Below are 27,494 nucleotides of genomic sequence, written 5' to 3'. Positions count from 1 at the left end.
TTTTTTTTTTTTTTTAAATAGACATTATCTTTTAGAGCAGTTTTAGTTCACTGCAAAATGGATCAAAGCATACAGTGTGCCTACATATGATATGCCCTCTGCCCCTACAGGTTGATTTTGATCAGTTACATTTTCAGGACTAGATTGATTCTGTGCTTACAGAGGAATATTATAAATTTCATCTCATTACAAACAGGTGCATGGGAAATTAAAAAAAAATACCACTTTCACTACCAGTGGTGAAGTTTTCATTTTTTACCAAATACTCCAACCACTCTGCCAAACCAGGACACAAATTCAGGATCCCAAACAGGCTTCCTTCCCCACCCCCATACCCCCAACTCCTCACTTCCCTTGAAAAAGGAGTAAAGTGCCATTTTATTATGTTTAAGATAAGAACATTAATTCTTTTGCCTAACAGACAGTGACTTTCCAGTCTGCCTTTAGGCAGTGCCATTGCATCCTGGTGCTTTCCTGACATCTCTGTCAATAATGAAACTTCTCGGGTATTTAATTTCCTGTGGCATCCAGCACCCACAGTTCTCCAGTGCTCAGTGACTTCTCTGGTCGTCTTTGGAAGAGAACCAACTATGCTTCATGCTTATGTTGGATGCTATCCTAAAAATGGAATTTAGCAAGCTGGTGCTTTTCTTTCCCTCCTTCTGAACTATTCCTCACAGTCTCTATAGCCTTACCTCGAGATATCTCCCCAGTACCATTCAGCATCTTGTAAGGACATATTGTTATTCATACCGTTGTTGGCTACAGTAGTAGTGGGTTTTGGTGGTTTGGGAGGCAGTGCTGCAGATTGAGGAGAAAGAAGAAGTTGCTTGCAATCTCTCAAGTACCATCGAACGCTTTTAAGTTAGACTGACATGGCTCTAGATAAAAAACCTTTTTATATAGAACAAAATGGGAGTGACTGAAATACAGCGATAATCCACAGTTCCAGAGAAGCTATTTTTCTTAAAATGGGACATCTTTCCGAGCAGGGCTCGAACAGAAAAACGGCGAGAGAGAACAGCTTAGAGACTAACACACTGGGCTGACCAAGTAAATGAATTTCAAAGTAAATCTAACCATGGCATTTTCGACTTCTCGCTATGTTGAAGTTTCATGCCTGCTCAAATCCAGCTAAAGAAACCATGAGCAGGAGGAATCACGTGGGTTAGCTTTAATTTCCTTTTATTTAATTTTACAAGCCAAATTCAGTTTGTGCCCTCCACAAATGCTGTTGTGGTAATAAAACAGCTCATCTACAGCAATATGTTTAAAGAGGAGGAATTGGGTTTCTCTAATCTTAGTCTTACAGGCACTCTTCTGCCAGAAGCCACTTTAAGAAACTCATCTGTGACCTAAATTTCCTTAGCATTCACGTTAATATTCTACACGATAAACTATGCCAAGACTGATTACAAACCATACCCCTCTTCCTCAATGTCAAATCAGTATTCCTATATATACCAATTGGGGACAGATAAAAGGCTACCATGGGTCTCTGGATTTCTTAATTGGGTGCAGGGCTAACATTGGAATGAAATAAATTCGAAAGCAACATAAGGCTAGGCTTTGTAGCTACATTCTAAGTCCGAAGTTTGAAAGCATTGTTACCATTTGCATTTATGCAAAAATTACTTCAGGAGACTATTTCATAAAGACTCAGACTAAGTAATGAAAAGTCAACGTCTTTTCTCATTATAGTATCTTAAGCGAGAACAGGCAAAACCTCAATTTTTGATTCAGAATAGTTTCAAAACTGAGTTGCAATCACTGCTACATTTTACATGCTTTCTAAAGTACCAAGTGTTATCACAGCAAAGTATCACACTGTTCTCATCCACTGTCAACAGAGAAAAACAGCACAAAGGATGCATCCTTTAAATTCAAGGAACAATATGCCACAATATAACCTAAATAGCAAAGGACCCTGATTAACAGATACCAGTTAAGACATGGAATTCAGCTCATATCCATTCAAGACTTAAACATTTACCACACACAGCCTGATCTGCTTGCTTCCACAGGCAGTCAAACAATTTGCTAAATTTTCAAGCTATGACCAAACTAATTTTTACTAATTAGAACAAATCAATTAAAAATAGAAATCAAAAGAGGATCTGTTCCGGTAGTTGTCCAAAAAAAAAAAAAAAAAAGCCATAAAATTAACTAGCTTTCTACAAGAATACTGCAGTATTACCTGGTGGATCCATTTCTATATAAAACATCAAGTCTGTGCCACAATTTATATCTGTCTTAGCATATTCTAAATCCAGGTCTTCCATATTCCAAACAGTGTTGTACATTTGTGTGAGAGTTTCCTTGGCTGAGCTCAGTTATAAGAAAAGAGTCCGGCTTTCTTTGTAATGGTGTCTTGGAATTCATTTTAAAACCTATAAGGGGCTGCACTGTAACCTATTACATCACACGCCCCAGCCAATCAAGTCAGAAAAATGTCACCAGACCACTCCTGCTTCATCATTTCTCTTCTCCACCGGCCCTAACACTACCCAACCTCAAGAAGAACATACATTTAATAGAACTGCAACGTACACAGGCTCATCGTTTCAAAAAGGTGTTTAATTTGACTGTTCTCCCCCAGCAGTGAGTTTTCTAATTCCTTTTTTATTACTCCTTTGCAGCATGGTACGCTCCGCTGTTGGCAGGTTGACAAAAGCTGATATGCTGCAGCACGTAGCTTTTTTTTTTTTTTCCCCTAGTGCATCTGGGTTTAGAGATAGCCTGGTCACTGCTTGGTTGAAAAATCTTACAAAGAGGCATCAAAATGATATAGAGAAAGGTACTTAAGGACCTTAGGTATACACTACTGGAAATGGAAAGGATTAAGCTGTAGCAATGGGGTATTTAGTTTCCATCCTACATGATACAGAAAACTCAGAACTTAAACACTGCCATGAATGTACCGTGCTTCAAAGCACAGCTGCAAGAAAATAGACTTTATGGACTAAGGATGCAAACTCTTACCAGGAAGGAAGATGTTTAGTAAACATACTTGTCAACTTCATTTTTAATGAGAATTTCTGATGTTACTGGCAAAATTGGTCTACTTAAGTTACACCTTCCCCGCCCCCCCCCCAAAGCAGCCATATATCGGAAGAATGCAGAGTAGAAGTACAGCTACCTTGCCAAGTATTTCTCAGTAAGAACCATCCTCAGCCACATTCTGGAGCTCATACAGCTTACGGGGGAGGGTGATGTAATCACTTTGGGGGGCTTATGTCCCTCCCCTATCTCAAAGGTCTCACTCCAGGAACAAATAATAATATTCCTTCTTTACAGTATTTCATGTAAAGCAATCCATTCTATAATTATTAATTTTACTTCTTTAAAGCCATTTTGTCTACAGTCCTGCCACCTCTACTGGAAGCTAACATTCAGGACATTTCAATACAATGATGGGGGTGCCGGGGGAAAGCCCCCCTTGCAAATGTGACTGACACTAAAAAGTACAGTGGGCTTTGTGATCTATGTATATCCATCATATAAAGACAAAGAAGCCCTTGACATTTATCAAACTTTGTCAAATTTGAAATCCTGAAATGAGCCAAGCCAACATCTTCTCCGAGTAGTGCTAAGTCTTCCCAGCTTCTCCCACTCCCTCTTTTCTATTTGCTGAAAGGGTTTAAGTAGATGTAAAATTCAAATAAAACTGGTAGAAATGGTGGTGCAGGGGGGAGTATGTTCGAGGATAAAACTCAGAAAAAAAAAATCTTAATGAAATTGTTGCCCCTCTTTCCAAAAGGGAGACAAGTCCTGGGAGCAGCTGTGGACCCCGGGGCTTTTGGTGCAAACCAGTCCTGCTGCTGGCCCCATGTGGCAGATCAACCCAGGGAGAAGGACAGGGAGACAGGTGATTTTCCATGGTGTCTCCGAGGCCGGCCAGGCACCAGCGTCCAGCCCAGGGATCTGGATTTACCTCCTTCTCCATTTCCACCCTAATCCCCATCTTTCCCTCACACAGTGCCTTGAGGAAATGGGGAGTGTCTCCCCTAATCTCCCATCCATCTCTCTCTCACACACACTCACACACGAAATAAACCTTTCACAGAACTACAAAACACAATGGGGGGCTGAAAGGTGCACAAATGAAAAGCAACTTACTTTGCAGGTTATGCATTTCAGCGATTTTCCTTTGAAATGCTGGTAGCTGACAGTGAAGAAAAAAAAAAAAAATCCCCAAAGCGCTTCTTCCAGAGCCAGGACCAGCCCCCGCGGGCCCCCCTCCCGGCGGCGGGCAGTGCTCGCGCAGCCGAGCGCGCGCAGGGACCGGCAGCTGCAGGACCCTCGGGCGCTCGCAGCGCGGCCCCACAGACCAGACAATCGCGCGGCCCCAGCAGCTGCTCACTGCCGGCTCCCCATAGAGAAACCCACTCGATGTCGGTACTGTACGGGGGAGGGAAAAAGCCCGGGCGCTCGCACGTCTCTCTCAGATAAAGATCGCAGCTTCATGATTAACTTGGGCAGGTTCAAATATTTGCTGAGCTAGGGATTTCGGGTGGGGGAGGGGAGCGCGAGTCAAAGTCAAAGTTGTCATCGGCTAACAAGTGGTCAACGCCAGCCCAACTTGCTCATTTCGCCGAGGAAATGAGAAGGCCATTGTGGGGGGACCTAAAATAGCCTCTCTCGCCGGCTGCGGCGGCGCGCTCGCTCGCTGGCTCGCGGGGCTCAAGTGGCCACGGTAAGCCAGGCACTCTGCGCAGCCAAACACAGGAAGTGGCTGAGCTAGTTCAGCAAAAAATAGAATCAAAGCCTTGCTTGTAAAGGCCTGAACCTCTCGGAACGGCCCAGAGCACGGTGCCATCCATGCTCGTGTGCACCCCCACCCACCCACCAGCACACAGCCCTGCAGGTGGACTGGACCCACCCGCGGAGCTCTCCGTGGGGAACAGGTCTTTAAAAACGTTTCATAGCAGCCTGGGATCCTCAGGGAGACTACTGTAACTCTCATGGGTACTGACTACTCTGTGAGCACCTTAGGGCTAACAAAGGAAGAAAACCCCCCTCTGGCTATTGGAACAGGTCAGTTCCAGCTCATTTTTCAATTGCTGTACACTTTATAATAAAAGATGTGCCTGCTTTCTGGTCCTCTGATGGCTACCCGGAACCCACGACAGGGAGCAAGAGAAGGGGCACACCTCTGCAGAGGAGTTTTGTACTTTGAGAAAGCTGGGGTGAAGCAGATTTAGGACCGTTGGCTAACATTTAAGGAATTCCTAAGAACATCGGCAGAGAAGGCTTTACTATTATCCCGAGAACTGTACACAGTGTAAAATCATGGAATCACTAGCTTTAAAGCCAGAAAGCATTGCAGAGATCAATCTATTCCCTCATTACCCACACACACACTTCTGACATAGAGGGGTGAAGGGAGTCGTACAACATTATACCACTAGGATCAGAAAACAGTCTTCTGCTGCTTGGTTCTAAACTCCCTTTTCTCTACCCAGCTGATCCTGCTCTTCACTTCCCTCTGCCAGAGAAAGTAAAAATGAACAAGTGAAACTGAAGTTAATTTCTCTTAAGCCACATGCAAAAATGCCACACCTACAACCAAGCTTTCTTTTCTAGTGATTATTTTAGTTTGTTTAGATTAAAAAAAAAAAATCCCTTTTCAGAAAGTGGGTTCTGTTAATAATACCTTCAGATGCTGTGGGCAGTAATGACCCAGTGGTCACATGCAGTGATAAAGGAAGACCCAGGTGCTGACAAAAGTGCACAGGCAGGAGGAACCAGCTTCAGGATTGCTTGCAATATCTGGGAAGCACTGCTAAATGCACAATGAAAGTGGTTTTATGAAGTTTCTTCTGGTGCAATTGACATAAAAACCTACTTTTCCAATGGGTGGCAAAAACAGTCCGTGAATATTCCAGCTCCAGCCAGCTGATCACAGGGACATGTAGTTAATTCAGAAAATACCCTGGCATTGTGAGCTGTATAACTTGCCCTACTTTGAAAAATAGCCTTTCTGAAGCTAGAAACCTTGGGAACATCAGTCACGTGAGCATACCTGTCTAGAGCCACAGAGTGCATGTCAAAACCTAAGATTAAAATGCTCTCATCTAAGGATTTTTTTTTTTTGTTTCAGAAAAAAATTTTTTTTTTTCACTGAGAAGCAGTGTGCCCTCTACTAAAGGAAGTCTTGGAAAAGATTTGAAAACTTGCTTCAAACAGATTTCCACAATATATATAATCGTCTACCACAGAGGTTCTATTATATTGCTGAAAGTATGAGCTGAGTCCTTTCCCATTCAATCTTAGTCTTTGAAAAGTGATTCCCAAGACACATGCTCTTTATTAGTTTAAAAAGGGAGCCCTCTGCTGGTAGAAGAGAGTCAGTAGCTCCTGCTTGGGGAAAAAAGGATCAACTTTATGTTTCATTGATCTCAGACTATGTCCAAAATTGAACAAAGAAATCAAATGTGCACATAGCTTAACTACTTTTCACGTGGTAGCTAGGCTCTGTCAAGAAACCCTGTATTTTAATTTCAGCATTTCTGAGACCCCAAGAACTCAGCCACACTGGAACATTTACACCTATCATTGAAAACTAACTTTATCTTCTGGATGCTGCCAAACAATATGTCTTTCTTTCCCCTTATCGCAATTTTGTAAGGCTCATTTTGGAATCAAAAATAGAACTTATTTCACTTCTCAGCAAGTGTGATCTATGTACCTTAATTATTAAGATATGTTTGAAAGTTACAGATGGAACACAGTATCTCATACATGCAAAGCTTCATCAAATGTTCCACAACCAGTTTTCATCTGTACAGCTTCTCAAACACTTGCACGCTATCATTTATGAACAAAAGACCATTTTTTAAAAAGGAGGTGAAGAAAGAATGAATAAAATCTTCATTTGAGGGTTAAATGAATGCCTCTCTTCGTAATTTTCATTTAGGACAGAAGGGCCTTTCTGGATGATGCAAATTCATTAATCCATGTCCAGTGCTCCCAGCAACCCCACGCTAAGGAAAAAGTCCATTTCGGTTTATAAACAAGCCCACTTTTACTTACGCACAAGCCCACCACATTCTACAAGGTACCTGAAAAGTTGTGTCTGCAGCTTGGGGAAATAAAGCTATCCCTCCCACGATTTCCCTCTCAGATACTGTCCCTTGAGAGAAACAGGAGGCTGCATAGTGAAAACAAAAGTACAACTGGGCCGCACCCATCCACATGTGCACCCTGAGATATGTGGCTTTCTGAGCACACTTTAAATGGCCTCCTTTTCTATATACCTCTACTTACTCCTACCCATCCTAAATGCATGTGATTTTTTTCAAGGTTTCATTTCTCACCTTTGAGACAACACTCTAACGTCAGACCACATTTTAAACTCAATAAAAAAATCAGAGACAAGTAAAACTCTTTCACAGTCATTTCCCTCTGCCTTAGTGCTTGCTTCAGTCTTGGTTGAAAACCAAGCCCACAGCATTTAAAATAAGATTTATGAATCAGGTTCTTCAGGATAAATGTTTTGCAATGCACCAGTGGTTAAAAATTAACTCTGACAGGTGTAGAAGGGCAGGGAGGAGAAATAGTCATTTATTTTCCACTCTGGGCTTGAGGGTGCAATATTAGACTTCAATTATGTAACATTAATATTTCTGAATTATACCCATGAAACCTGAAAAATGCAAATACATTTAAAATGGCTTTCATTCGAAAGTGCCCCATGACAAACGGTGCTGCTTTTACCTTAGTTGCCCTATGGCTATCTACAGTAGCCACCTCAATACTGAGAGGGTAGCTATAACCCTTAATGAGTCAAGAAAATCTGATGTTTGGCCTTAAATATTTTCAAGTCTTTTAGTAACAAATGAAACTGCAAGCGATCAACACAGTTCTGAGCATGGACTCTGCTTAATCCTTCAAACCTCAGTTTCCTTTCATACAGGGGAGAATCCTTACTTCACAAGCTTGCTAGATATATCAAATCGGCTGGTGTGAGAAAGTTCTTAAGTTTATCATAAGACAAAAAAATTTCATTTGGATGGTTATCACGCTGTAACCCACTCTATGCTAGGAAGCGCTCAAAAGAAAATGTAGTTGCACAGGTGATACTAACAACTACAGAGCAGTTAATTGTAAGCGAACAGGGGGCACAAACATTGAATGGGTTGACAATTTACGGACAAAGCAGGAGGACCTACTTGGGTGCACATGCAATTCACAGCGCTCTGGGGCCACTGTGGGCTGTTGCACATGTTGTGCACTTTGCAAAGGCACCTGGGTAAGGTGGCAGGGGGTGCTGCTACTGAAATTCTAGTTATTCCACTCACTAATAAAGGGCCTTACATAGAGGAAAGGGTCTCCAAGAAACACCTTCCTGCTTTCCCAGCGATGCACTGGGGGTGGAGGGAGTGGGGCACCGACAACAACTGACCAGCATGCATGTCTCTTTCAGATCTACATTAAAGCTCCTAGGACTCTCAGAGGCCTGGCTCTGCTGACTAGGAATATGGGGGGTAAGAGGGGTACATGGCCTCAGAGGATTCAGACAGTATTAACTCAGAATAGTGGGTGGGGGAGTTGGAGCTGCTGAGTTGCAGAAGCCAGCTCTGGCAGGGCCTTTAAAACTAGAGACCTTGTATGGGATCCATGAGCTTCATTACTTATCACCTTATTTAATTCTGCACAGAGGCATTATTCCCATTGCACAGATAGGAAAACTGTTTGGAAAGGCTGGCCTACTTGATGCATTTGGCAAGGAAAGCAGCAAGAGTTGAGATTTAAACCGCTTTGCCTCTTAACAGTTCTTTCCACCATGTGACTAATGGAGTAATTCGGGCCTTATCCCCAAAGCTAAAACAATCACCATGTGCCTCTTTACTATATGTAACCCTTGGGAGCGAACTTCATGCACTGCTGCTGGCTGGAAATGTCACAGGACTTTTTGACTGGACACTCACATCCACTACCTTTTCCATGAAAGTTTCAAAAATGAGGGCAGCAGACACAGCGGCAGGCTGGACCCCGGGGCAGTCCAGATCTAGCACACACTGGCTGGGTAGCAGCAGCTGAAATCCTCAGCCTCTGGGAGCCTCGGTTTCTTCGTGTCCAAATGAAGAGCTGGGGCAGTGCTTTCAACTCTAAATTGATGCTTGTTATGACACTGTCCCTGAAAATATTTACTCCTTTTGTAAAGGCTCGTAAAAATATCAAGCCATTATCTTTGTACTTTGCAATTTATTTTGAACACAACTTGAAGGCCCTGGAGTTGAAATGCTATTTCTCCTCCCACTATTCAAACTGTACTATTCTTTAAGGCCCATTTCAAATCCTGTTTCTTCAATGAGTTTTCCTGCCTACTCAGTACCCTAAGAAGTCACCAGCCACTTCTCTCAGATTCCTTTTATACTTATAGTACATGCATTCCCACCTAGTATTTAGTTACATAGCATTTGCCGATGGGTCTTACTTAAATTGACACTTTTCCTCAAAGCAGTAGTGTTGCCTATCATCTCAAGTCCTACCCAGTCAAAACAAGAAAGGATGTCCCTCTGTCAGGCTTCCTCTCCTAAATATCACTCAAATACTCATTTTCTTTCCACAACAATAAAGTTATTGCAAATGAATGATTTATGACTGTTCCCTGGAGATGCACTGATGTTCTGCTTCCAAAGCCCTCTGGGTACCAGCACATGCCAGGGCGATGATGAAGGGCTCCACGCACAGTCGCATTCCAACCAGGCCTGAGAAATCATTTCTCTGACCCGGGTGCCCTGCCAATCATTTGCACTGGAGCCATTCCTGAATGCAAAGGTATTCAGAATGAGGACATTTCTCTGGGGATGGGAGCATATTTTCACAAGGGAGAGACGCTGAAGCATCCATTTAATTCGCAAGCATCCATGCAATTTCCAGAGAAGCAAAGAAATATGACATATAGGCAAGAATGAATCCAACCAGAGTTTACGTATTACTTGGATTCAATGATTTTGGAAGGACTGCACGAATTCTGGGCTAGTCTAGCTGATTGATGTTCAAGGCCTTATCTGTCATTCTTCAACAGAGCTGCCGGAACGAATCCACCTTTGGAATTGGCAAACTGGAATTCTTTCTTAGAAGAATATAGTTAGGTCTTGAGACACATCGAGCAGTGCGAAATGTGCATTATGAAAATGGTTGCAGATGATTTTTTTCCTTTGGGGGAATTAGGCTGAAACTGATAAAGACGTTTAACCAGTTCACACCAGTCAGACTCATCAAATTTCATCAAAATTCACATGGGATGTAGCCACATCTTCTGTAGAAGTTCTCAAAAACTCTTTGTGCTACATTTGTGAGTATCTGTCCAACTGTGTCTGACGTGTAGCTTCCATGTTTCCCCTCTCCAGAAGACCAGGGCCGCCCCTGCCATACACTGCAAGCAGAGCCCAGCCGGGAGACGCACTTCCCACACAACTCACAGGGAGCGAAAGGTCTCAGTCTGGACCTTTGGCCCAAGGTCCCACACTTTGTCTTGCTAGTTTTCTTCCTTCCCCACCCAGGAGACATGTTCCGCACCTGCTCTGTCCACTCACCACAGGGCACGTCTCACCTCGCCGCATCCTTTCCTACTGAGCCCAAAGGCAGCTTCTGAATACCAACACAGAGCTCCAAAATCTAGTCACAAGTGACCCAAGCAGTCACATGAGTCAGGCACTCCCCAGGACAAATTTTAGGCCGTCTACTGACAGATTTCTTGATACAGTTCACCTATAGACTGAGGAATCTGGTTATCCGAGAGATGTGATTTGGAGTAAGTGGAGCATGCCTTGCTTGCCTCCTCTACACATGCTTGTTTCTCTTGCCCCCCTCACCTTTGGAACTCCATTTGCGGCCTGTCCACAGAAGCCCCTCCCAATACCTGCCTCGTGAGTGGTTCCCTATCCCACCTTTTACCCCATCCCTATAGGTGGGTTTTAAGCCTCGGCCCTCTCCTCAATCAGTCTGTCCCAACCAAACACAAACCACCAGGCCTGGCTATGTAACAACCATAAAAAGGTACAACTTCGTTGCCACTGATAAATGGGTCCCCCCCATGCCTGCTCATCCAGAGATAAATTTGGTAATCTGCATGAGTTACTTATAATAAATAATCACATCATGATGTGTTATTAAATCCTAGGCATAAACGAAGACAGCAGGCAGCATCTTCTGCTGGTCTTGAAAGTGCACTTCACTTAGAGGTCCCCATCACTACTCAAATGACCAGCCTCTCTCAGCTAACCTTTAGACAGTGCATAACAAAGCAAGGTTGTTGAGACTTTCCACGGTAGAAGAAAAATACATCGATTTAGATTAAATCCACTGCTAGCGTGGTCTACACTTCCTGCTTTGTTTTAAGTGACTAATTGAAAGCTAGCCTGCTTTCAAAGAAGTGTCTGGCTTGCTCTAGCTTACTGCAGTGAACACCCTGGTTTCATACTGCTTGCATTATTGAAAATGTTTATTTTGACAGACATTTCTCGGCATACCTGCTTCCAAAAACCGCATTCCAAAATACTTTAAATTATATAGTAATTATAAATCCCCTACTTTATAAGTATTAGAAAGAAAAACAAAAATGTCAACAATTAAAATGAACTCCATAATTAATTCAACAACCAAAAGCATAAAAGTTGAGAGATACAGAGAACGCTCCCAAGAACCCTCCTCTCAAACCAAGCGCTTAATCCACAGATATGAAATCCAGGTACTATTTACCATCTACACTATCATTCCGGTAATTTTTTCCTTTAAATCCCAAGGTAATATGGTTCTTTATTCCACAAGAAACCTGTTAAGTCAGTGGAGGTCTAAAGCTACCATTTCTCAGGATTTTAAAAATAAACGAGACATTTTAAATGTTGAAAAGGCTTTACCTGGTGCAGGCTGTCGTTCATTCCATTCAGTTGCGATTAAAATTTCTACAACTTTTATGAGGTGTTCCGTATTCTCAGAGCTTAAAAAAAAAAAAATGAAAAGTTTTAATAGAAACCATTTCCCTGAAGCACAAACCCATATTTATTTATGCACATTCAAGTGAAGGTGTCCGGTGTAAATATGCTTATGCATCTGTGAACTGACACCAGTAGAGTAAGCTTACTTATCAATTTAGCACTACCCTCATCACCCCAAATGCACATTTCTTTCCATTCACTTACCAGGCTGCTGGGAATCTGAAAAGCAGAGGGCTGAAAAGTTCAGAGAGTACTCTTGCATTCAAAAGATTTTTGCTGGAGATTTGAGAGAGCTTGAAGAAATGTTTTAGCAAATACTGAAGCGTAAGCCAATACTGATGAGGTATATTAGGCGACCTAATGAGTTTCTTCAACAGCTGGATATAGTCTTCGGAGCTTTGTACTTCTAGAAGGTTTAAAAAAAAAAAAAGGCATGAGAATGTGTCTAGATATCAGTGAAAAATACCTAGAAAATTTCTTCTAGCTACAGAAAAAGCACTCACTTAAAACAAAGTCATCAGAAGTTGCATCCAGGACATTTGCTCACGTTAGAACGGGTGTTGTGAGAAAGTAGAAATCTCAAGTCAAATGGAAATGCAAGAAACTCTTGTTATAAAAAAAAAAAAAAACCACAAAAAGTTCAGGGTGTACCGGCAGAGATCTGCCCTCTATTGAGCAGCTTCAAATGAGATTGTGATTGGCTAATTTGAAGGAGCATCAGATAAGTATCGCAGGTTTTTAACTTTGAAGGTGACGAACCACAATTTCCTGTGCCCACAGCACTTTAACTGAGCATTAGCTCTTAAAACTGAGACTCCTCTTCCCTCAACACATTTTGTCACGGCCACTCGAGGAAGAGGATAAGAACATCCTCAAGCATAAGTCCAAGATAAGAACATCCCCAGGAATGGGTCCTAGTCTGGTTCCCTGAAATCAATGGAACACTGTGGCCTTCACTGATGTAGTGAACTTTGTTAACACTGATAACGGTTAACAATTAGCCATTTCAACATGTGGACAGTCTTCCTAAGCAAACGAGAATCTGGGACTTCAAATTCTCTACTAAGGAATGGAATTTGTGCTGCCAGCAGGCGGGGGAGGGTCTCTTTCTACTAATAGTTTTAAAATCTCTCTCCATAGGTAACATTTAGTAGCATTTACAAACATATCCACATCTCAGTACATGCTCAATGAGGTTCTCGAAGAGAAAACAAACCTGGGGCTAGAGAAATCATTTCACTGTAAATGGCTACCGGAATGACAGGATTTGGTAAGTCCAGGAGATACCGTTTGAAAGCGTCTGCTAAAATTTGCACATCGATCATTTCCAAGTCCACGGACGCGGCATCTATGACAGAAACATTAAACAAAAATTTCAGACATTTTCTGAAGGTTTGACTTAAATGTGACACACGAAAGGAAACAATATGAAGACAAACCAAAGATACTTGAGAATTTATTAGCAGAGTTTCTGACAGGGGTTGCGGCTGGCATTCTGAGTAGAATCATTTTTCTTTGTGGAGATGTGTCCCCCATACTACAAGCACTTAGTACAATGGTCCTGCCCAGGATGCCCGGAACATTTGCTCAGACTTTGGAGCAATAAAACATTATTCTTAGGGGCCAAGTGTTGTGTCTCCCCACAATTCATATGCCGAAATATTGAACCCCCTGCACCTCAGAAAGTAACCATATTTGGAGAGAAGGTCTTTAAGGAGATAGTTAAAATGAGGTCATGAGGGGGGGCCCCCACTCCCACCTGACTGATGTCCTTGTACGAAGAAAGGATTTGGACACATGGAGATACACTGGAATAGCACGCACAGACGAAAGGCCAGGAGGCCAGAGGGAAAAGACAGCCATGTACAAGCCAAGGAGAAGGCCACGCTAACAGCCACACCTGCCTTGGTCTGACACTTTCGGCCTCAAGAACTGTGAGACAATAGGTTTCTGTTTTTTAGGTCACCCACCCTCTATAATCTGTTGTGGCAGTTCAAGAAAACACAAAGTCCCCAAAATATTTCCAGATAACTTCTAGAGGGTACCCTGATTGAGAAGGATTCTGCCTAGGAATGGCTAATCATATAATAAATGCTTCCTAAAACTTCAACAGGAAGCAGGAAATACAAATTCCTAGATTTCCTAAAATCTGAGTTGATAAAATACTGTATCTCAGAATTAATACAAATTTAACCTAACAGAGAAACTAATGATTAAGCAGAAAGATATTACAGAATTTTTAGCAAGAATATTCATACAAATAATTGAATATCTTTGGAGCATTTCCTTCTGATTCTGACAGGGTATTTCTAATTTAACTTATGGGCACTGAGTTGTCTGGAACAAAGATAAGACAGGCACATCTATCCACTGAGTCCTTCAGCTGGAAAAGAGGCCAGACGATACAATAATAGTGTGCATTAGTCAAAACCACTCTGAGTATTTGGACAGAGAAAGGCACAGTGCCCAGCAGAAAGAAGGGACATGGGGAACAGAGGTCGGGGGCAGCAATGACCATGGGCACTTTCAAGTGGGAGAGGCATTGGCTGATGCTGAAGGAGGTGATTCTCACAACATGAAGGATGACTTGAGAGTAAGAGTTGTGTACTCCATGAAGAAGAGGTGGACTGATGAGCAAAATGCTACATTTTCACAGCTTTATTGATGCCAGTGTTAGCAAATAAGTTGGAATGAAGTTTTGTTGAAAGCAAAGATACGTTTTTGATGGTCTGAAGCAAAATGACAAGGTCTGAATTCTAACACAGTTAGAAATGTGTGGGACAGTATGAATAACTGAAACTGCCTGGTGACTGACTTAATTGGGTTGTGGCTTAGGTGAGAACAATAGCTAAGTTAGTTTACCCCAAGGTATTTCAGCAGGAATAGGCAGGAGGGGGTGGGACCCTGGATACCCATAAACTAAATGTGACATTATAAATCACTCTAGGTTAAGGCTGAAGCTATAGAAATTCTTTGGACGTATCATTATCATAAAGCAAACTTACCCCCCTAAGACCCGAAAGATACTCACACAATACAGCAAAGCTCTGAGAAAAACCCATCTGGTATAAAATGTGGAAGGGTCAGTTTAAGAAAATGAATGATGACATGTAAAGGCTAAAGAGGCAGAGGTAACTTACTTAAATGTCCTACAAAGAACTCATCAGAGGCATGCCACCTCTTTAGCAAGTATAGGAAAGGTAAGACTAGATCTTTGCATAAAGGATCAACATTGAAAATAATCCAACTACTGATGTGACTCAAAATTGTGTGTCTAGCTATAGGAACATTCCACAGTCACCAATTTTTGGCAAGCTTCTGGCCCCTCCATATACCTCACTCCCTGTCTGCTTCAAATAATACACCTCTCTGCCCAGCAAATAAATATGATTTCATATCCTAAACAAGTATAACAACCTTTAAAAAATGAGACAGTAGAAACCTCAAGACACGAGAGATTCCATATGCCTCCTGGGAGGGTTTTGTTGCCTTCTCTGTGAGAGCAGGCTAGCCAGCCAGGGTGCTCTCTGATACCATATAGACAGGATGGTAATTACCTGTCTCCTTAGGAGACTGAGCGCCTCAAGGGCATGGACTGTGGCTCTGACCTGCCCTCCTCGCATCCCTCGGTGCTCAGCATGTAGAATGTGCTTGTGAAATGTTCGTGGACAGAACTATAAAAAGTCCTTAGAGTAATTAACCAAATTCACCCTTCTCTAACTTATGAGGCATCCTCTAGAGACTTTTTTAGTCATTGAATGCAATAACCCTATATGATCTTGGGATAAATTCATCTTATATTAAATTCCACTAGAGTCGAGGACATAGTGTGTTCTATTTTTTACTGTAACTTCCAAAGTTCCTTGGGGCTTCTGACCTTTGTTCTCCAAGTCTCTTTTTCTGCATTAAAACTACTTAAACATGCTCTTCTAGCGCTGACTTACAGAAAATGACTTTTGAAGCTAGCTAGGTAAGAGCTACGTACTCTTGAGGTCTGGGTTGAGAGATTTTACATCCTCTTTCACCCTACCTTTCACTGAGGATACTCATGACATGGAAACAGTAAATATTCTGCAACTTTTCACCCCTCTTCCTGCTAGAATGAATTTCTCTCTCCAATTGATCTCCATTTACATTAGTAGTTCTCAGTGGCATTTTTACTTTTACTGCCCTACCCTTACCCTCAGGAGAAATCTGGCAATGTCTGGAGAAATTTTTGATTGTCACAAGTGGGGGAAGATGCTACTGGCACTGAGTGGGTAGAGGCAAGGGCTATAACATCTTACAATACACAGGGAACCCTCCCCCCCGACTCCCAAGTCATCCAACAAGGAATTACTCAGACTAAATTGTCAACAGTGCTCAGGTTGAAAAAGCCTGATTCAGTTAAGAGAAACAAAAAAAGTATCAGGAGAAAATTTATACCATTACAAGTCAAATGAGACAAGAAAACAAAGAATTCATTTTAATGTGCTATAGTAGGGGGGAAAAAATAAAGACTTTTGGAATCAGAACATTTTGGATGCAAGTCACAGCTTTGCCACGGAGAAGAAACCAGTATTTATATCACAAGGTTAATATGTGGGCAAGATAAAAGAACTTAGTAGGTGCCAATAAAGGGGGGCTGTTGTCCCCCATGTCTGTCCTTTTCAGACACTGGCCATTCACAGAGCTTGTTAAAAGCTATGGGTGTTTTATAGTGGGGGTTTTTTTCTTTTCTTTTCTTTTTTTTAAATATTAAGTGATTTATTTCTGAGCTTCCTCCAGGATTATTTTATAATATTTTATGACCTGAAAAATCCTCAAGTTTGCAATCCTCAGGTTGCAAACAGTCCTGGAGATCTATTTCTAAATTTAGATAATGTTTACTCTTTTCTGGCCACAAAATTCACTTTGATAACACGGAGTCCAAATGAAACCAGTTTTCTACATGTGTTTTGATCTCAAGTGGAGAAGGAAAGCTGTCAAAGTCTATTGCTGACGTGAATTTGGTTTTTTATTCCATCTTACCAGTGGTGTGAAGACTGTTTTTTAAAAATAATTGCATCATTTTGTATTTGGTCACATTTGCAAACTTAACCACTGTTTCTCAAATAGCTCCCATTTCATCCGTCTCTGATATCTAAGCATTTCCTGTGTCTTCTAGCATGTACAATTTGACCAGTTCTCTGACCAAAACATACATATATATATTTCAATTGGCTAAGGACAAAAGTCTGTGTTTTCTTAACATCCCGGTGAAACTGTTAAAAATAAAGAAAAATAACTCTTTCACCTTAAGATTTCTGCCAGTCAGTTTCCAGTGACCTGCCCTGTGGATGGGACAGGAGACTCAATAACAAAGAAGACAAGCCTGGTAAGTGTGTGAGATTGATTTCCATGTACAAAAGAAAAATAAAAGTTGAAAACCCTTTTTAAAAGCTTCAAGCATGTGGGTGGTGCATTTCAAGTGAAACTATTTACAGATAAAGATCTAATCTCCTTCTTTTTTTTCCCCAGAAACATCTTTTCTAGAAAATTTCATAAGCTGCCTCACTTTGAAGTTGCCTTACACTTCAAAATTTCATTTATTAAGTATCATGTGGGCATTCTTTGCACAATTATACATTTCGAAGAGCGTCTTCCCAAACTGGGTTTTTATTCTTTGTGGTTCAGACATGCAAATTCAGTTAAAATATGTGAGATAGGAAATTATTATTATTTGTTCAGGTATTGGGAGGGAATGAAGGATCTGGGAGATTCTTTAGGTTGATATAGAACATGACCTACTGGGATGATGGCAAGGAAATTTATTCACACTTGAACAGTATTTTGCTGTTTTTGTTTGGCCAAGAGGGGAGGGGACAAATAATTGATGTCATTTAACCAGGGCTGTGCTAGAGCTGGTTTGTATTGGCACACAAGTGCCAACTGTGCTCAATTCATCGCTGACCGGTTTGGTAGCTTGAAACTGACCATAGTAGGACTATTTACACCATGGAAATGGGCAAATGCTAAAAGTTAGAGGTTTTTTTTTTTTCCCCCATGGAGTTGATTTATGAACATACTCTGAATATAATAATATCATGAAGTTGCTTAATGTAAATATGGCATGAAGAAGCAAAGAGAAGAAGAAGGGAGAAAGCAAGAACAAAATGAAAGGGAAAGGGAAAAGGTCAGAAGAGACATTTGTTAAATAACATAGACTTATAAACATTTTTTAAACTGATCCAGATGAATTTGATGCAGCCAGCTGCAGGGTCAGGGGAAGGTGGTAGGCATGTAGAGCCAGACAGATCCCAAGAGGCTGTATCTCTCCTCTGCAATTCCTGCAGGACCCAGAGGCTCCTGGGCTGTCATGACATTCAACGTGCCTGCAGGCAGGCATGCACACACACCCCAAGCCAGGAGACAAACATCAAAGGTCTGCAAAGATTTACACTGTTACCGTAATAGGGCGGAGGGAACTGTACAAGGTATCTGGGCTCCCTTCAAACTCAGAACGCAAGAAGTCTGAGTGTTTTTGTATTTTACCTGATGTAGAAAGGTAACAACTGTCCTTCCCATTTGTACTTCTAACTCCAAGACACTCACCACAATCAAGAAGCTGTCGTAATTCTGCTGGGTTGCTGGAGCTCTGTGTTCTGTATAGAGTTGAACATTCCAGACCTAGGACACAAAACAGACTGAGTATGCAAAATACAGCTCTCTGAGGACCTGTGAGCCTGCTGCCAGAAAGACATTCCAGTTTCCATCCAGTATCTATTCTAGATGTAACAAATATTCTTGGAAGTCAACTCCTACTATTAATCTTATCTGGCATGTCAATAATTTTGGCGAAATCATCCGCCCACTAAGGAGCATGTTAATTACATTTATTAAATTATGGAAAATATAATCATTTCCATACAATAACTACATGCTAATCTAGAGTTAGAAATCACAGACCGGATTATTTCCCCAGGACAGAGCTCCACATAGTGTGTGTCTCTAGCACAGGCAGCAAGAATGAATTTCATGAGCCCAAGAGATGGACCGAAATTCTAATAAACACGAAAGCCTAGGACAAGTAACTGCCTCCCTCTATCAGTCTGATTACCTTTCTTTTCAATGGCTTCCACTAGCTTGATAAGAAGAGGTGGAGCAATGTCAGGAGGAGCAAACTGTTCTGCAAGATCCGGAAGAGTCAAAGCTGCAAATAAACAAAATCCTATGATTACATTTAACTTAGGGGACATCGACTGCGTTAGAGAACAATGAAGCACACTGAAATACAAAATAATTGAGTTATGTCTGACAGTCATAAACTCAGGTCTGAGCAAGAGCAACTCCTGTGCTGGGCCTGGTGCTTTTGGAGGCTCCTCTCTGGCTCTCCTCTAGCTGAGTTCTCCCTCCAGTGTGATGAGTTTTGGGGGCTCGGTGGACATGCCAACTTATCTCCTAGGACACACTCAAGTAAACTTACCCAAAAGTCCTAGTCCCAGTGGCTTCTTCCCCAGGTCAATCCTTCTCACAACAGACCTTTGTGCGGGGGTGCAATCCTGGGCTCTGACTGGAGCTGAGACTGCATGGAAGGGAGTTTGGATGTCAAGACCTTGGAAATGTCAGGGAAAGCCAGGGACAGGCTGAGGTCAGCTCTCCCCTTAACACCATGCTCTGGGGTGGAAATCTGAGGGGCCCAGGACATCTAAATGAAAAAATTGCTTCCTGGTGATTATGAAGGACTGGACTGCCCAGGCAGGAGGCTAGGGCACATTCTAATGGACAGTTTGTTAACATGATTTCTAATTTAAACTAGTTAAGACACAGGGAGCTTGGGCATCCTTTTGTACTCTTGTCCCAGGTCCCAGAGGTGTCAGGCATGGGCCTAGTATCAGATATAGAAGCCAAATGAATGTCCACTGGCTGCTCAAATTAAATCCCTCTGTGGACCTACTATCAGAAACCTCGACTTTCATAAATTGGTTTTCCATGCCTCATTTACATATCCCACCAAGCGCAATGATACAAAAGAACAAATCTAATTGGATGCCATTCACAAATAATACCCTTTAACGTTACATTGACTGTATTCTCACTCCAAAAATATACGAAACCATTTTAAATGAAAATATCTTTCTCTCAATACCAGAAGAGGGAGCTAAATATATTCACCTCAAATTTCTCAAACTGCAAAGGATAAGTCGATGATAGTGTTTATGAAATTACTGCATGTACACACTGTTCATTAGTCATCAGTAAACAACTTTTCAGACACTGAAGGTTTATCACACTGTGCTCTTGTCTAAGAACAGCTAATAAAATGTAAAAAAGATTAAATATTTATAATTGGACCCAACGAGATTTCAGTGGCATGATTCCTTATAAGCCATATATCGCATTAAAGCAAATTTATAATTAAGATCCTCTTAATGAGTCAGCATACAGCGACAGAGTCATGATAAAAGAATAAAATTATGTTACTAAATTCTGCCCTCAAAGAACTGAGGATGAGTTATGTCACTTTGCAAACCCTAAACCCTGTCGTCTAAGACCTTTCCAGTTTGCAATATGCCCTGTGATAAACAGTTACATGTGATCTTGTGACCTGACTCAATTAACCACTGCAACTCCCAGGATCAAAGAAGAGCTAAATTATGAAAGACAATTATGCAGCAGCCTTGTCCAACAGAACTTTCTGTGAAAACAATGTTCTACTAACTGTACTATCTAATAAAGCAATGACCAGGCACATGGCTCATGAGCATTTGAAATGTGGCTATTGTGAGTGAGGAACTGAATTTTACATTTTTATTGATTTACATTTAAAGAGCTCTAAAGAACTATAAGTGGCTACTGACCAAGGCATTGGTAAGCACAGTTCTATAGGCTAAGCAAGGGCAAATTTTGTCAATAGCAGATGAAAGATTCGTGAGTTGGCTTTGTGCCACAAAGACCCCACTCTAAAGCTTTCCCCGAGGACAGAGCATCTGACACAGGGCACTCAATATCTGAACTCAGGGCATGCAAAGTTTACCACTCAGTTCCCTGTATGACTGAACACATTTGGACTTCATAAAGGCAGGAGGATGTGCCACTCTTTCTGGAAATGGCTGCGCAGAGCTGGAGGGGGGGGGCACTTTCTCTGGTTGTTTCCCACACTGCCTGAGCCTGTAATCATCTGGAGAATATGTTAGGAATACATGTTTCTGGCTACCACTGCACACCCCCAGAATCAGAAGTCCAGGAATGATGCTTATAATCTGTTTGGGGTTAATAATTTTCAGGACGTACTATTGTGACAAACAAATTCACACGAGTGACTTCCTAAAAAAGTCTAGCAATACCAGCCTCCAAATTTCTAAATGTTAAGAGCATTTAAAAGATGAAGACCTTGAGAGGTTCAAAGAATCTTTTTAATTAAAAACCTTATAAAATAAAAGAAGAAACACCATAAAGTGAAAAAGCATGCCGTTTTATTTCCTCTGATAAAAACTGTAAACTCATTTCCCTCTGCCTTAGTTTACCAAGTGACAAAAATATCCTCTCCCATAAATGACTTCTACACTGAACAAAATGAAACATCATCCTGTAAGCACATGTAATAGCAGGAAAATAGAAAAGAAGAGAAATATCTTTAAGATCAACAGCAGTATCTCTGTAGCCTACTCAAACTTACAGGTCTTACATGCCAACAGGCAAAAACAAACAAACAAACCTAGAGACTCAATAATAAATATACAAACTTAACATATCCACATCACACTTCGATAACAAACATGCCCAGTTGCTCTTTCTCCTCCTCAAAAATTACACAAGCATTTTTCAAATAAAAGAAATCTTTAAGGTTGGCAACCAAAAATGGAATTACTTAACAAAGGCTAATCTCCTTCCAGAATCTTATCAAAACAATAGTTTCTGCAGGCAAATATGAAAGTTAAATTAAGAATTCATCAGATTGTGACTGAAATATGCACTGCACTTAGTTCTATTACTTCAACTGGCAAATACCACTTATAAAAGAGTTTCTATCTCTATTCTTCACTTCACACCAAAGAAGAAACAAAATATAAAACTTTCTCTCCTTAGTCTTTTCAATGCTTCTTAGGCAAAAAAAAAAAAAAAAAAGGGCAGTTATCTTCAGTGATCTTGAGCCAGAAATTAACATTTGTTTCACTGTACAAATGTTACATGGTGTACCTAAAAAGTCTTGTACTAGCTACCAGGTATTCGTAACAGGAGAACTTTTTCAAGCACTTTACTTAGGCTACATTAAGAGGAAAAAAAAACTAGCCATTAGTAGTCATTGTAACATACTGAGTGCATTTTCAACAAAATATTTAATATTGGAAAAAAGTCTTTACACCCAAATGTATGAATCATCACAACCAAGCAACGTTTTGCAATAAGTTTTAAAAGGTAAATTTTACAAGGAGAGATTTAAAAAAAAATAACAATTCAAGGATTTCCTACACCCTGGTACAATGTCTGTGATTGAATCCATTTCCCCTTTAAAATATGTAAACATAGGCAACGTGGGTGCCCTACCCAAGAAGTTTTTAAAATTCACATTTTCTACTTTAAGATCAATTAGCAGTGAAAGTCTAAAAAGTATTCCCAGGTAGAATGTTAAAAATTTCAACAATACTAAAATCAACTATTCCTTTTCTTTTTTTTTAATATACCAGGTTAACATTTGTTTTTCTATTAGGCTCCATTTTAAGGAATTCTAACAGGAAATGCCAATCGTTAGGAACTACCAAATTTGACAAGTTATTCTTGGAAAGCTATGACTTGGTACCACATCATAGAGCTCTATAAGACAAAATATAACAGAACTAAAAAAAAAAAGAAACAAGATACAGAGATGATCTGTGGAGCCTACAACATAAATCACAAACTAAGAGAGCAGGATCCTCATACAGTTTACATACATGTAAGTTCTCATCAGATTCTATTTTCCAGATAGATTTTTATACCTGCACGAGGGTTCTTTGATTTTGAATCCTGCTGTAGCCAGTGTGTAAGTCTGGAGAACCAGGTCTATTCACTCTTTAGAATCTGGGTAAATCTGTATAGATTCCTCTACTACAATCCAACACCAATTTTTCATTTGGCGGAATCATTTTTCGTCAAAAGGAATCAGTTTTACTTAAGGAAGAGAGGAGAAAAGAAAGAACAGTGGAAGGGTCTAAAAGTGGGTGAAGCCAGAACATGCATTGTTTCAGAAGAAAAGAGGAATCAATCTTCAACACTGACTAGATCCGGTATCTCCGGTTGTAGCAAGAATTTTTGATGACACATCAGATGCTGCATTTTCCACTGTTCTATTTTCTCCTCCTTGCCCTGGTGACAACCAATCACCAGGGAAGTAAGAGAAGAAAGTCTTCTCCAAAGTTAGACCCTTCCCAAACCACTGGCATGGACAGGCCTGCACAGTCCCCGGGCACCAGCGGTGTGTGGGAGATGATGGCATTCCTCGAGTTAATGGTGCCAGTTCTGCTGCAAAGTGCAAGATGAAACCAGCACACAGCTGCACCTTTTGGAGACGTTCTCCATTTAAAAAAAAAAGGATATTTTAGAGTTAGTGCCTGGCAGGGACAAGTGGAAAGTTTAAGCTGAAATTCTGGGACTCCAGTGACTGTGCAAGCCAAGTATTTCATTACTGATGGGAGCAGTTTAAAAGTGTATGAAAAACTGCCACTTACCTTTTAAAATGTAATCCAAATACACAGAAAAGAAAGCATATATGCAAAGTGTGGATAAATATTAAATCAAGATGTTTGTTTATTCACTGTTGCTGAATCAAAGCTTTATTTTTGTCTGAAACAATCTCTCATTATTTCAAATGAAAAATATACATGTTGGTGGGCAAAAATTTAACAAATTCCAATACCTTTCTTAAATAAACCTTACAGGCATGTTCCTACTTTCTACCTATAAAGGTTCATACTGAGTTGTTAAATTTCATAAGGTATATGGTCAAAAACCCTAAAAAATGTGGGAAGATGAGATAGCTAAAAACACTAAAAAACAAAGCACCCCCTCCCCCCCGATTATGGGTTTCTTAATTTTGGAACATACCTGTCTAATCTTCAGTCGAGTAACGATAATAAAAAAGGTTTATAGCCAAAGATGCCTGCTTACATTTTAATGCTGTTTTTACCACTTACTGAGTATAATCTTGGGCATGTTAATTAACTTGAATCCTCTTTGTCTGTAAAATGGGAATAATTATGAATATAATAAGAATTAAATGAATATTATAAATGAGCATGGTTAGCTTAGAGACAGTGCCCAGACTATAGAAAGCACAAATGGGTTGGTGTTAATAATTTAGAATTATTCATACAATCATTTTTATTATCATTCTTGCACACAGACTTTTTTAAACACCTAATTGCAATGGCAAAGTTAAGATAAGAAACTACAATTAAGATAGAATTCACAATACTTTCTTAAGGTGACACACTGGAAGCATATTTGACAGGGTAGACACCAGCATTTTGCCTTTCCTTCTCTTTACCATCACACAATCTTTTCAAAAATCACATCTAACATATCACATTATTTCCTTCTATAAGGACTACCATCCTAATTTATTTGCATTATTTACTTCCATTTTCTGAATGCAATAGAAAATGAAGTTGCATCGCTATTGAACCTGGTGTAATTATTTTGGTAGATGAGAAAGAAGAAAAAGTAGGGGCAACTGAAAATGGAAGTATGAAGAGGAGAGGTGAAAGTAAATCTGCAGACATAACTACATTATTTTCAGAAATAACTACCTGGAAGGAATTAAAAGAGTTGTCAACAGATTTAAACAGAAACTTGCGAATCTTCCAATACCCCTAATCTAAGTCTTTAACATCTTAAAATCTATCTTTTCCCACTTATTTTTTCTGTTCCACAACTTAAAAACAAACGCAAGGGACCTGATCTCCTCTGCCCATTTAGTTTTCTAGCTAGGCAATAGACTGGTATAGGAAACAGTAAGCAATGATTCTATTAAATATAAGTAGACATTACAGCTGTGCTTCTGATGGCCTTAGCTGAAGCCTCTAAGAGAGACCTAAAATGCAGGATTACACTGACAAGCTAGTCTAATTTTTGACAAGCTAGTCTAATTAATTGAGGTTCTTACTGCCTCAATTAGAGTTTGATTTAAAGACCACAATTTATAATGTACAGCAAATTAAAATGGGGAATAAAAGGACTCCACTTCCTCCCACCAGGAAAAACCTTTAGAATTGAGCCTACAGGATTTCAGAGGCTAAAGATTTATAAGGGAAGTTGGTCTTTTGGTCTGTTGGCTCAGAACAATTTCAAATGGAGTGTGACCAAGAGGCCTGATAAAGGAAAGAAGGAAGGAAAGAAGGTAAAATCATGTGAGATACACATGGGTGCACCACTGTTTGTTGAATGAATACGTGAACAAATGACTATTACTAAACATCAATTAGGAGCCACACTAAATATTTTAGACAGATTTTCATCACAGTTCAAAGACATATTGTCCTTATTACCTTCAACTGAAAGGTGAGAAAATAGACATGGAGAAGTAAGTAACACGGTCAAAGCCACAAGGCTTGTAATTAGTGCCCTTAAGTTTAACCTGGACATGTTTCCACCAGTGTATAGATTTCCTGCCAAGGCTCCCTTTCTTAAAGGGTAACTGTGTGAGGGATGTTAAGTGACACACAGCTATTTGGTGCATGAACCACAAGTGGGTAGCTACACCTTTTACTATGTTCAAGTAAAGTTAAACTGATATTGCCAGTTCCTGCAATTTCCCCAAAATACACAAGTCAGTACTTTCTCCCTCACTGTGAAATATTTTGAAATGATGGGCCTCCCCTGGTGGCACAGGCGGTTGAGCGTCACACTGTGAAGTTGTCCACAACCTCTGCAGTGCCGGTTCGATCCCGGCCGGCCGGCGAGGGTTCCACTTGGCGTGGCAAATCTCTCCTGTCGCACCTGCTGCTCCCCTCAGCAGTGTATTTTGTCCGTGTGCCTGTTCTGTTCCCCGCTCTGTCTCTGGCGAATCCTCTCTCACCCTCCCGCGCATCTGGCCTGTACCCCGGTTCTTGTGTAAAATAAATGAATAAATCTTAAAAAAAATTATAAAAAAAAATTTGAAATGCAGATAACTGAGATCATGAAGAGAAAGCAATGGGAGCCCCTGTTAATAACAAGAGGAAGGGCGGGGGCGGGGTGCTCCAAGTGGGTCACACTGTCACCCTCACCGTTAAGGAGCACTCATTCCTTCTGCTCACATCTGACCACAGATTTCACAGTCAAACACATCGAATGTCACTTTGGAAATGCTTTAAAATAATAAGGTGTAAATGCAGTGTAAGCAGCCCCGATCTGATAAGCACTGAAAGGTTCCCTGATCAGGACAGGGCAGAGGCAAGAGAGGAACTGCTCAGAAAGTTGTTACTGGCGAAACTAGAAACCAGAAAGCAGCATTTTCCTCCAGCCTGGAACTTCACTAGCAGCACAGGAGCAGGATGCTGGCTGACCAAGGAGAGTGCAAACAGAGCCAGGAACTGCCAAGGAGGCAAATGAGTCCAGCTAAGCAGAACAGGCAGTTTGGAGAAAACCTGGATGGAAATCAGAGGAGAAAAGAATCACCAGATTCCATTCTGAAAACTACAGAGAGCAGCACTTTTTCCCCGTTGTTTTAAACATACCCAAAAGCTGAATGAGCTGTAAAGTATGCCCATAAATCCTCATTCTAGATTTTATAATTAACATTTTACTAAATTTGTCTCATTACATATATGTCCACTCATCCACCTTTTTTTTTTTTTTTTTAATGCATTTCAAAATAAGTTGCAGAAATCAATTGCCATGGAGGGAACTGCTAATTCAGTCCGTATTCCAAATCCTTATGTTGGAGGCTCAATTCCCAGTGTGATAGTGTTTGGCTATAGCACCTTTGGAAGACAATTAGGTTTGAATGACAGACATCAAGAAGATTGGGCCATCGTTACAGAATCAGTGTCCACATAAGAACAGACACCAGAGACTCCCCTTCTCTGCCACGTGAGAACATAGAAGGCAGGTCAAAAGAGAGTCCTCACCAGACTCCAGCCAGGCTGGCACCTGGATCTTAGACTTGGAGACATCTGAACCGAGAAACAAATTTGTTTCAGTCACTTTATGGCATTTTGTCACAGCAGCGGGAGCTGCCTAATACAGGGACACTACACCCAAAGAGTGGAAAGAAACTTCATGTCTAGAAAAATCCTTATCAAATACAGATTCTATAGGTACTCAGTAAATATCCTCTGTGTCAGAATAGACCCAAGGGCAGCAGTTTAGGGGAGTGCTTCCTAAGCTTTAATGTGAATCAGTAGGTTGAGGTGAGGTTTGGGTAGTCTACATTTCCAACAAACTCCCAGGACCACAGTCTTGGGACCACACAGCAAGGAATGAGGGTGATCCTGCCAGACACATAGAGGAAATCCAAATCATTGTGGGAAACAGAGTCCCAACAAAAATCTTCATACTGATAAGTGTTGACCCAATGCTCTGTGCTCCACAGGCTGGTCAGACCAGATCACGTGGCCTCCACATCCA

The 27,494-nt window shown here is 40.8% G+C and overlaps 1 protein-coding gene across 6 annotated transcripts in view; it reads right to left on the bottom strand.

The window, feature by feature from the left end:
• The window catches only part of PIK3R1 (phosphoinositide-3-kinase regulatory subunit 1), a 470,555-nt gene that overhangs the window by 8,088 nt on the left and 434,973 nt on the right, over positions 1-27,494 (bottom strand). For 4 of the 6 annotated variants that reach the window (XM_054688102.1, XM_037529892.2, XM_054688104.1 and 1 more), the window contains 6 exons: positions 19,027-19,119; positions 18,522-18,596; positions 13,165-13,296; positions 12,153-12,354; positions 11,871-11,950; positions 696-801 (listed from right to left, as the gene is read on the bottom strand). In XM_054688102.1, coding sequence (XP_054544077.1) covers positions 696-801; positions 11,871-11,950; positions 12,153-12,354; positions 13,165-13,296; positions 18,522-18,596; positions 19,027-19,119 — 688 coding nt within the window. Of the gene's footprint in view, positions 1-695; positions 802-2,197; positions 3,017-4,119; positions 4,216-11,870; positions 11,951-12,152; positions 12,355-13,164; positions 13,297-18,521; positions 18,597-19,026; positions 19,120-27,494 lie in introns of those variants that run through there. The other 2 variants (XM_037529894.2, XM_037529893.2) reach the window with 2 other exon arrangements.

Source organism: Talpa occidentalis, unplaced genomic scaffold (assembly GCF_014898055.3).
Source record: "Talpa occidentalis isolate TD23 unplaced genomic scaffold, MPIMG_talOcc4v2.1 talOcc4.6, whole genome shotgun sequence".
In the NCBI taxonomy this organism is placed as follows: Eukaryota; Metazoa; Chordata; class Mammalia; order Eulipotyphla; family Talpidae; genus Talpa; species Talpa occidentalis.
The sequence above is the reverse complement of the archived record's forward strand: the minus strand, read 5'-3'. Positions and strand labels throughout refer to the sequence as shown.